The sequence below is a fragment of the Ceratosolen solmsi genome, unplaced genomic scaffold (genome assembly GCF_000503995.2).
Source record: "Ceratosolen solmsi marchali unplaced genomic scaffold, CerSol_1.0 scaffold58, whole genome shotgun sequence".
NCBI classification, from domain to species: domain Eukaryota; kingdom Metazoa; phylum Arthropoda; class Insecta; order Hymenoptera; family Agaonidae; genus Ceratosolen; species Ceratosolen solmsi.
Window position 1 is genome coordinate 773,270 of NW_011948447.1, and position 12,337 is coordinate 785,606.

A 12,337-nucleotide genomic window follows, 5' to 3' on the forward strand; every position below is an offset into this window, starting at 1 on the left:
TGTTTTCTATTCGCCCTCGGTATTTCACGTAAAAAGTGAAAGAGGGTACGCAAAAGAACTGAAGCACAAGTAAAATTAAAAAATGATATACAATGGCCTTTTCAATGTCTCTATTTTTTCAAACTTACTACATCAGTACAGTACTTGAATACATTTTCATATAAAGAGCCAAAATCCCGAAGGATAAATGAAAAACTTCCCCCAATTCAATAAATAGGTACATATTAATAGTGGATAGAACGAAACTCAAAAACATATTTGTACCGACTAAAATTTTTATCCAAAATCTTTTGTTTTTAATGTATCATAACTTTTATTCAAATACTAGTGATATATCAAATATGATGAAAATGTGTACAAGTAATACATAATCAAAAAATTAAATTTTTTTTATTTAACTATTACATACAATAATTTATTTATAGTTACTGATAATATTGCTAAATCAACTCTGAATGATTATATTTTTCTTTTATAGATTATATATAAATATTAATATATATATAAATAGTTTAGCCTTTTATGTATTTTTACAGTTCTTTGGAATACGAAGTATATAATTTCGATACTACATAGAAATTACTTATGAAAATAAACTTATTACTATAGTTAGTTATGTTATTTACATACATTTTAAAATCTTAATAGCATATTACATTTTATTTGTAAAACTTACTCTTTCGATAAATAGTTGAGGATTAAAAATTGGAATTTCTATTATGTTTATTAGTACGCAAAAAACTTACAATTGGTTTTATAATTCTAAATAAGCATTTACAATTACTAGTGTATTTAATGTAATATTAGTATATTTTTTACTAATATAGTAATTCGTATACTCCTATTTACATTTTCTAAAGAATCACATGTTAAAAATATCTTAAACATATGTATAATCATACCTATATCCGAGTATTGATTTCGCACAATATTCTACAAATCAAATGTTCTATACGATATTCCATTAGTTTATTCAGATGTATATATACGTTATGTATCAAAGATATAGATTTTTTAAATAATTTGTTCTATTAAACAATATTTAACAAAACAAAATTATATATCTTTTCTCTACTCATGGTATGACTCTGTTTACACGTTGTTATCTATAAACGATGTTCAATATTTAAATTTTACAGCTTTTGATGAAGGCTTTTGATGGCACAGAAATTACTATTTATGAAATATGGTATGGATATTAAATAAATGGATAAACCAACAGTAAAGAAACTCAATTATTAACGCACCTGACATACTGCCATTGCAAGTACTTCTATTTTATTTCAGTTCTAGCCATTTCTTAAATAAGCAAACTTGTTTAGTCTGGTAGTTAAATTTTTTAAAATTAATCCTGTGACCAAATTGAATATATAAGGAAATTTATACAATATCTACTTCTTTTTTAATTTTTTCCGTTTACTCTGCACCAAGGTTTAATGTACTAATGCCGATAAAAGTGAAATGCTCGTTAAATCAATATTACTAGGATATTAAAACACGAAACAATATTGCCAGCTTATCGAAAAAATATTTTATATATAAAAATATTCTATATAAAAAAATAATATACTATTATCATTGCACTAAGCTCTAGCTTCTTTATTTCCCTCTCCCCTCGCTCACTCACGCTCTCTCTCTCTCTCTCTCTCTCTCTCTCTCTCTCTCTCTCAATATTTTCATTTATCTTAGATTAATTATCTTAAATGAAAATTGGATTCATATTAGTTTAAAGCTAAAATTTATGCTTTCTTATTTTTATTATTATGACTGCGATATTTATTATTAAATAATTGTTCGCAATAAGCAAAAGCATTAAAATATTAAATATTTTAATTTGTTTCAATATTTATTAAGTATTATATCTTTATTTCATTAATCACTATTTCACCTACTTCAGCTACTTCATTAATCATAATTTCCAAAGGTGTATATTGTTTTTATAATATACGATCTACTTCTTATAATATAATTAATTCCTTATTTAGAAAAATGATTAAAAAATAATTTAATTCAAGAAAGAAAATAAAATAGTTTATGTTGAAATTTTATTGAATTCGGTTATTTGTATAATATTTATGAGTGACTTTATTAAACTATTTACTCGTTACAATACTTCTAAAAAAATTGATTATCTAAAGACTTTTAAATAACATTATTAAATCCCTCATAAACCAGAAAAAGAGAAAGAAATATAGATCCTTATTAAATTAAATTCTATTGTGACATATAAAAGCTAATAGACTCGAAATAAACATTCATTATATACGAAATATGATATTAATTGTTTTCCTTTGTAAATGTAGAAAGAGTAATGTAAAGAGCACGCAACTGAATATGCATAACTTGATTTAAAAAAATCATGCTTCTTATATTCATGTAAATAATAAAACTAATCAATTTATATGGAAATAAGTTAAATCTGATTGATATTTGAAAATATTAAAAATATATATTACAATGAAACATAAAATAATGCAATGAAAATGGTTTCGCAAACATTTTGTAATTGATTAAATTTATAATATAACTGATCTTGCTAACTTGTACAGATAAAAATTTTTGCTTCATATTATCAAAATATACATGTTACGTTTCGTAATTGGTATAATGCAAAAATGATTGATTATATGTTCAGTAAACAATGAAATTGTAATATATAACTAAACTAATAACTTCATTTAACAAACTTATGAATCAAAGCTATTTTTGTTTTTGCTTTAATGTAAAATTTTAATCAACTTGCTATAGAAATTTATATAAAATTCATTTTACTGCATTATAAGTTTTTTTAAATCATCTAAGAATGATTCTGGTAAATTAATTTGCTGATACTTCAATTGAAATATAATATAAAAAATTATTATATTCGTTGAAAAATTATTGAAATAACAATAAAATTTATTGTTGTATAAAATGTATAAAATTCTTTGTGATTATAGAAGTAAATTTGTTATGATTAATGCATAATTAATTTAATTGTGATAATTTATCAATATTACCAATTTATAGTAATATGAAGAATGTATATACTTTATCATTTCTGTTTTGAATAATTGTATGATATATTGTTTAGAAAAGGAAATTAAATATCAGTTTAGAAAAAAATTAATTATTAATAAAAATTACCTTAATACTGTCGTAACATGCAGTAACTCGTCCATTTTGTACTTCGACATTAACAGGCGGATGCGCGAACTTGCACTCCGTGTCCGGCCGGGTGCATTTTTGACGTTGAAACTCTCTGCAGACTTCCAATTGCAACCACCGTGAGTCTTTGCCATTGAGTAGATTATTCATGTTGACCATAGCCATGTCCTCTGGAGACCTTTCCTTAAATCAGAAGCTGCCTCGGCTTCCTGCTTTATCCGTCTGTCGTCTGGTTATTGTGAATTCTCCCTTGATTTCACTCGTACCGATGATGATGATGATGTTTATCTTTTCAATTCATATATTGCAAAGATAGTAATTATTAAGATCTTAGTTGTAAAGGTTCAATATACATTCGTTTAAATTCCATTCAAGTTTCATTTATGCAATCATATTCTCATTTTCTTTGTTGCCGATAAAAAAAATTGTCACGAAACTACAATCTTTTGATATAAATATATCTAATATTTTTTTTATGTCTAATAAATTTTTTTCTTTTTTTTTTAAATAGAATTTTTTATTAAAGAAAAATTATTCAGAAATCGAAGCAGCTTCTCATAAAAAAGTTCACGAGGTACTATAAAATATGTTAATTTGATGCTGATTGTTTGATAAAATTTACTCTATTAATTTCAAAAACATATTTTCTCAAAATAATTATAATGCCTTATAATTAGTAATTATAAATACTTATTCTTCCTTTCAATTACCTGAACTCTCAATAACTCGTCTAAGAAACTCGACCCCATTAATTAAATCACTTTTTTACTTTTCTACTACTTTGACTGGTTTTTACCAATATACATATAGTACCTTAATGAAATTTGTTAATCGAAAGACCTTTATCTTTAATTAGATGTTTAATTTATTTAGATAATAATGTATGAAAATAGTGTAATCAAAGAGATATTGTAGACCGTAATTTGAAGTCACAGTAACTGTAATTATCTCGTAAAAGTTGCAGCATTGATACGAAAGAAACTCTATTTATTATTAAGTAATAAAGACGCGATTTTACAAAAGCAAAAGTCTACTAGTAGAAAGCACGTCACATATTCAACTATCGGCAGCTCTCCGTACCTTCAGCGACCCTCGTTTCCTTTTCCTCTTGTCGTATTTCCACTTCTGCCAATTCTCTGCCGCGGCTAGGAATTATCTCGTTATGAGTATTGGACCGCTAAGCGCTGAAAGCTTTCCAAGCTAAGTACAGGGCGGCTCTGGCTGGTTGATTCAAGTTCGCGAAATGTTGCTGATACTTCAGATACCAACTTTGTAAATTTGGTTCACAGTTGATCTTCTCATTGAGTTGATGTTGTTGCTCTTATAAAATAGGACTGTACGAGCGAGTAAAACAGAGATGCTGAATTGTACCAGCCGCTCCCTTTGCTTCTTTTGATTAGTGCAATGCGTATGTGATTGCGAGATACAAATTACGGAAGTTCCAAGGGAAGCCAAGGAATGAAAACAGTAATTAGCCACTGGTATATGGATCCCGAAAAGTAAAATTGGAAGGATGGATAGTTCGTATATAACACTTGAGATGTATGTGAGTATACACGATAGTTGGAGTGCTCGCAGAAGCGGCGGTCAACAAAGCGATAATAAGCTGAATAAGATCGAGAGAGGTTGAGATAGACTAGATTTTGGATAGGAATAATAATACAATTTGGGAAAATTGAGTAAAGATGAAAAGGGAAAAAGAGAAGGGACAACAAGTTGGCGTGATGTCGCTTCCGATATCTTCGTTTTTACGTCATTTATATTGACGTGCTCCTAGATTCTTCCGCGGATGACTTCGGGTACTCCTCCCTCCTCTCTCTCTCTCTCTCTCTCTCCCTTTCTCTCTATCTCTATCGCTATGCTCTGGAAACACAGAAAAAGCAAAAAAGTTGCGTTACTGCCGAGTGCAATTATAGCGTTCTTTCTAAAACTATTATCTACCCTAGCGGAACTTAAGCAATAATTTCTTGCTGAGCTTTTCATCTAAATTTACTTATAATCGTTTATTAAGTATAATGCATAATAAGCGTAAAATAGATAGTCACAAAATAAATATATAGACAGCAAAAAATACAAAGGTTAAAATGTAATTATATTGATAATTTATGTTTAAAAAAAAGTATATGATTTTAATTAATTAAAAATTATTAAGAAATAATAAGTTTTATTTATAAATTCATCTTGATAATAAAGAAATTTATAATATTAGATAGAATCGTAATAAATAAATTAATCGAAATATGATGTATATGTTAATATTTATTTTTAAATGAATTTTTAATTTATTTTAAACCCTATTGATATTTATTCGAACTTATGTAAAATTGTATTATTTTTGTAAACAGTACATAATTATAAATATTGTTACTAAATAAATGGTTATTTATATACATTTTCGTTTAAGTTTATTATCGTTCTTTCATGCTAAATTCTTCCTTCTTATTTATTTTACTTGGATACACTTTATTTGGGTGGTTCTGCTCATACGTATGTATATATGTATATAAGATGCGGGCGAACAAGTTATGGCCAATAAGTAAGCAAAGTATACAGCAAATTGTATAAAATAGATAGAAGTTGCTATTGGCTGTAGTGCTCAGTATGAGGTGGGAGAGCATATAAAAGCAAGTCAGTCTGAAAAGCACGAAATAAAGTTTCTACCACATACAAGCACCCTTAATTTTTAGTTAGTCAACGAACTATTGTGGTTATATACTGATTCGTTGTGTGTAAATCATGTAAAAATTTGAAAAGGAAAGAAAGAATATAGCAGAGCATCACAAAAACGTGTGCTCCTTAATTTATCTAATCAGGTGTCTGTAAAAGTATGTAAGCCTTTAAAAACACTATGATTAGTCTATTAGACTATTAACACCTAATTCTTATAAAGCAGCATATTAAAGAAAATAAATATCCAGACACTATACATTTGATAAAAATATATATTATTGAGTATTCAGTTTTTTATGTTTGATATCAAATAATGCAATGCATAATATGGTTTAATGTTGGTTTGAAATATTAATTATTACTTAATTTCACTTTAAAAAATTGTTTTGACTTTTTATATATTGTTGTATAATGCGATAAATTATCATTTACAAATTTTAGTTAAATTTTGCTTATTACACTGCATTTTATAAATATAAATAAAATTATCAATATAAAATATTAAATATTAATAAAGATTTATATATATTTAAAAATTATTTTATTATTTGAATCATTAAAATAGTTATGCCTAAAAATTTTGTTTATCTTACTTATACCTATTATATTTATCTTATTATATTTTGAATTTTAAATTAAATATCAGTATAATTTTAATAAAAATATTTTATGTGTTATACCATATAAGCTCTTCTATAATCCCTTAGGAATTTTCAAATAATTTTAGGCTGTAAAGATAAATGAAATTTAAATATTTGTCATACAATGACTATATTTATTATAAATAAAAGCGTGCATAAAAATTATTTAATTATTAAAACTTTTTACAGCTTAAGTCACTCTTTGTGCTACACAATACATCAGAATTATTAGTAGAAAGAAATTGATCATATTCAGAAAATATTTAATTATAAATTTATATTAAGTAATTATGGATTTTATTAAATTTTTGATAAACAGCAAATAGTATTGTGTAAAAAATATTCAAAAATTAGAAATTAAATTACTAAATTCAAGGTTATATTTATATATTGTTATGTAAAAAATTTATTTGTTTTGTCATTTATTTAGTTGTTCCTTCTTCGTTAACTTTCATGAAGACTGAAAAATGAACGACTTACAAGCTTTAGAAATTAAATTAATAAAATAGGTATTGTTTTATTTTATGTTCAATTTGCTTTAAAAAAAAAACAAACAATATTTTATTTAACAATTTTTTATTTTATTATATATTTTAATATTTATTCTTTATATTCTAATATATTCTATCTTCAATGTATAAAGTATAAAATTAAATCACTAATATTATAATCTTCTTAATTAAACAAATATAAATCAGTACCAAAAATAATACATAGAATCAAAAATATTTATATTCAACTTAACAATTCAGTTTGAAAAGCATATTTTAGTAATTCAAGATAGACCGACTTTATGAAAATACTTTTATATAAATTACAAAAAAATATTTATAGAAACTGCGATTTGTTAAATATATACTTTTTCAAATCTTATTGATATCTAACATCGAAGAATGGTTAGATAGATATGAAGGAAAAAAAGATGGCAATAGTCGCAAGACGGCGATGTAGGAAACGAGAAGATTGCGTACGAGGTCGAAGTAAGCTAAAATAAAAGATAAAAGCTATATTTCGGTTTCGGTAGGCCTGTAGTAAGCCGTTTATATCAGAACGAGCTAGTCGTTTTTCAAGTAGTCGCTCTAATACCGAAAACGTATGTCCAGTACCATAAAAGATATATATGGCTTAGCTGTAGAATTTTAAGAGGGCAAAATAATAATTGAAATCATTTGTTATTCGCTAGTGTGATACCGCGCAAGCCCCCCCCCCCCCCCCAGTTACATATACAAGAGCGAATGCACAGCAGTACTCATTCCACAGCAGGGATTGAGGCCGCGAGCGCACAAGACGAGACGACTACCTTTCTCAGCAAAGCCGATTCTCGATGTCATATGTATGCTGGGGTACCACTCGACCAAAGTTTCGAGGTTTCGCCGCAGTACCAACCTTGAATCCAGAGTCTCGAGCAAATCTCCAGCGGTTGCATTTTCTCTGGTCAAAGTTTGTAACGAAAAAAAAGAGCATCACTGACTCTCCAAATCTTATTAACGTTAGGCATTTTAGTTTACATTTAAGACAATATATCTTTCTGTTGTTTTGTGATATTTTTTTAATATTTACATATTTTCCATTTTTTACTAAAGCATAAAAATAAGAATAAACTAATCACCAGATATAATTTCTAAATTATTTTATACATTTTAGAACTAAATAAAATAGATGGGAAAAAATAGATAGGAAATTATATTTAAACAATTATTTTAAATAATTCACAAATGTGAATAATTTAAAGGTTGTGAAAATCGAATAATTTCAGTTTTTATTATGCAAAATGGCAAAATTTATGATTTCTCTATTAGATAATTTTAATTTAAATTATTGGATATCGATTTAATAATTAGACTTAATGTATTTAATTAGAATAATTGAAAGAAATTATACGGCTTAGGGTTTACGCCATTACTTTGCATATCTATTACATATACTATTACATTCATTAGAACCTAGAAAATGCTTGTCGAATGTGAATTAGAAAATATATAATTATTACTATCGCTCTCTCTCTCTCTCTCTCTCTCTCTCTCTCTTCATTTGTGGATTAAAAAATATACAAATTCCCTCTTTCTTACATATAAAAATTATTACTGGAAAATTAATTCTGAAAAACAATTGCTTCCATAAATAACCTTAATATTACAAAATTCCATAAATTTATTTTTTAAAGGATATTTTATTCTTTATTAGTCTAACAAAACAATATTTTATGAAAATATATTAATGAATATTTTTATATAATTATGAATAACATAATTTTCATAAAATGAATAATTTTTCATCATTAGATATCACTAAAGAGATCTTGCATATATTAGATATGATGAAAAACTATATTTCTTGTTCATATATGTTATATTCTCTAAAAATGATATATATATATATATATATATATAAGCTTGTAAATTAGCATTTACAATTTCTTCCCATCTATTGATATTTAAATTTTAGTTTAATATACATTTACTTTAAAAAAAAACCATAAAATTAATACCAAACAAACTAACATATTTATTCTTATAAATTTTTAGAAAATATTAAACAAATATTTGATTATATTAATCCAATATTCTAATAATTGCTGTATACTCGACTACATTGAATACGTATAAATAATTATCTAATTAAAATATGGTAATCAAAATATTTTATACGGTAATAATTTTATAATTTAATTTAATAAAAAAAATATTATATTAAAAAAAAAATTAATCATGCAATAATAGACTAAAATTTTGGAATCTATTTCCACAAATATATATTATAAAATTTTTAATAAATTTATTCCTTCTTATCTTTTGCTATAAATTATTCGCTTATTTGATACCTTCATTTGATACATTACATTGTGGTAAAAACATCGTTTCTTACCTCAATTTCTTCACTATTAAAGCGTGATATACATCTAAGTATTCTAATAATTTATATTATAATAATAATATAATTCTAAGTTTTTTTCCAAACTTACTTCATAATTTTATGCAAAATAAATAGATTCTTCCCAAATATGAATTTTCAATATGGAAAAATAATTTATCCAATATCATATTACTTTAAGTTTGAATTATATATCTAAAATATGAGAAGTGCCACATAAGTATACATGCTGAGGAAATGTATAGAAAAGCTTCAGCAATATATTTAACTAAAAAACCAAGTAAAACAGAAGTAAATACTTGTTATATACAATCTAAACCTATGGTATATGTACAAAAATGTATCCAAATTTAGTATACCGCAATAATGACACCATCATCACCCCCTAAATAAATAAACATTGTGTACTTCGTGTTTTGTTGATACAAGAAACCCGCTTTAATTTTATGTCATTTACTCAAGCTATGGTACATAACTTGTAAAAAACATATGTAAGATACTATTTATTAAGTAATGCTGTTAATACCGATTTTAATTACTAAGATTACTGATACTTCCTAATAGGAAATTATTTTGTATTTTTCTCTATATACCTGTTTACAAACATATATATAAAAAAAATCAATGAATATTTTAACTAAAAAAATTAATGAGTTGAAATCATACAAAATTTGTGATAAATATTCAAAAAATATTTAAAATATATTAAAAAAGTATTCATAATATATTAAAAAAATATTCAAAAAATATGTCCGCAACAGAACATAAAATTTTTTATTTGTTTGTACAAAGACAGTCGAAACTAATAAAAAATAATATTTGAAACTAAATATGAAATTAATATATTTCTCTCTTTCTAATATTTAAAGACAAAGTGTTAAAATTTATTGGTAGCGATATTAATTACTATGCTTTTACTTTATCTAGTAAAAATTAAATATTTTAATAATCGACTTTATTTTGCTATCGTCAAATTCATCATCATTAGGCCATATAGAAAGTAACGTAATATAAAAATCACAACATGCTAATTAACTCATTGATATACAAAAATCTACTTAAAGTTGAATCAATGACAAAAATAATAAAGCTTGAGAGAATATCACCTCAAATAAAAATTTGAGAATGAAAGATTTGAAAAAGTGCAATAGAAATTCTAAAAAATTCTGATAATGAACATAACAACACCCCATACTAAAAAGAAACGAAGTACATATCTGTTTGTTATGAAAATATTTATTTTTATTTACAGAAAAATATAACAAAAATTTAAAAAAATAATTTAAGGGATATGAAATAATTTTAGATAATCTACGAACTTAGAATATTAGTATATCATTATAAAGTATAATTTATTTAGATTTACATATTTACAAATAGATCAACAAAAGATAGCACACCACTGCTGAAAATGATTACATTATAAGTGCATAAAATACTCTCACTTTTATGCAGAAATCTAAAAAATTTTTACATATAAAACTGAAAATTTACGAAACTTAATTATGAAATACTTTTTTCAAAATTAAAAATCGAAGAACTTTAATGCGTAGTTCAATTTTTTTAGTAAGTTTTTAAATTGTTATTAATACGAGATTTTTAAAATGTATTACGCCATATTGAAAATTAACCAAATGTAATTTTAATGAATAAAGAAAGAAACAAATATTCATAATAAGGAGATATATACATATATAATAATAAATATACATAATAAAAAGAAAAAAACGAAAGTCGCTTACGTACAATAAAAGTGAAAAATTGTCTAAGTTCACGAATAAACAAATTATGAATCAAGAAGACAAAAAATTGTATAAAAAGACAGTTTTTCATATAATTAACTATAAGATTCTTTTATTACACAGCATATTTTCTATCAATGTATATAAATATTATAAATTAAAATATTATAAAGTAAAATATTATATATTTACATTTTGACTCGTCTATTAATTCTTCCCTTTGGTAGTATTAGATAAATGTTAAGTGTGTATGATAAAAATGAATATAGCTTAAAGTATATATCTGTCTTATCGAAATGATCTTTATGCAAATTATATGATTATGTATACTTTTCCATAGCCAATCATATTCTTTGTTATATTATGAATTAACAATACATTGCAGAAAGCACAATACACAAAACATTTGTATCTCATATGATGAATAAATATATTATACATAATAAGCAAATATTTCAATACAAATGAATCATTATCATTCTAATTATGAAATTTAAAATAAAATTAATAAATTTATTATTCACGTTAAGTTATTGATTAGTTAAATATTATGATTATTTGAGTAATTTTTTATGTTATTTTAAAGAATTAAATCGTAAAGTAATTTTAGGATGGAAATAAAATTAATATAAATATAGACATTCAACGTTTAAGTAAAGTAAATATATTTATATACAGTAAATTAAGATTTCCATATTTGTATGATTATTATCATATGTTGATATAATATTAATCAAGTGAAACATTCTATTTATATTAAATGAAAGTAAAAGTTAAGAAACTTGAAAGAGTAAATATTCTATTAAACATATATTTAAAAAAGTATTTTTAACAATCCATATAAACTTAGTAATGTGAAAAATCTTTTCTCACCCTCCGCTCTTTATCTCAATACACATACACTGATGCCCTCATTCTTACATTATTCTATTTTGTTTAATCCAGGGAGTACATTTTTCAGATAATCTGCAATCAATCGCTGCACCATAGGTTTCCGAGTAAAAATAACGTTTCGATACGGTAGCGATCTCACTAAAGCAACAAAACACATGATCAACGAGACAAAAGAGTCTTTCCTGCTTCGGTCAACTTGTTTATACATATGACCGATAGTCATTTTTTACACGAGTCAAAAAGGTGCGCATGATGACACAGACTCGTTTTCGTTTTTAAGGTCAAGGAGAAAGTACGGAGCCGTTACTTCTTACAATCTAACTATTTAAATACAATTTAACTACATATATTAAATAATTTTCTATAGAAACG

The 12,337-nt window shown here is 24.7% G+C and overlaps 1 protein-coding gene across 1 annotated transcript in view; it reads right to left on the reverse strand.

Annotated features, from left to right (window-relative positions):
• LOC105366274 (uncharacterized) overlaps nt 1-5,010 on the reverse strand; it is a 177,905-nt gene extending 172,895 nt beyond the window's left edge. The window contains exons 1-2 of the mRNA XM_011504658.1: nt 4,228-5,010; nt 3,127-3,435 (exon numbers count right to left, since the gene is read on the reverse strand). Of these exons, the coding sequence (XP_011502960.1) occupies nt 3,127-3,312 (186 nt within the window). The 5' untranslated portion in view covers nt 3,313-3,435; nt 4,228-5,010. The remainder of the gene's footprint in view (nt 1-3,126; nt 3,436-4,227) is intronic.
• Nucleotides 5,011-12,337: the final 7,327 nt, after the last annotated feature.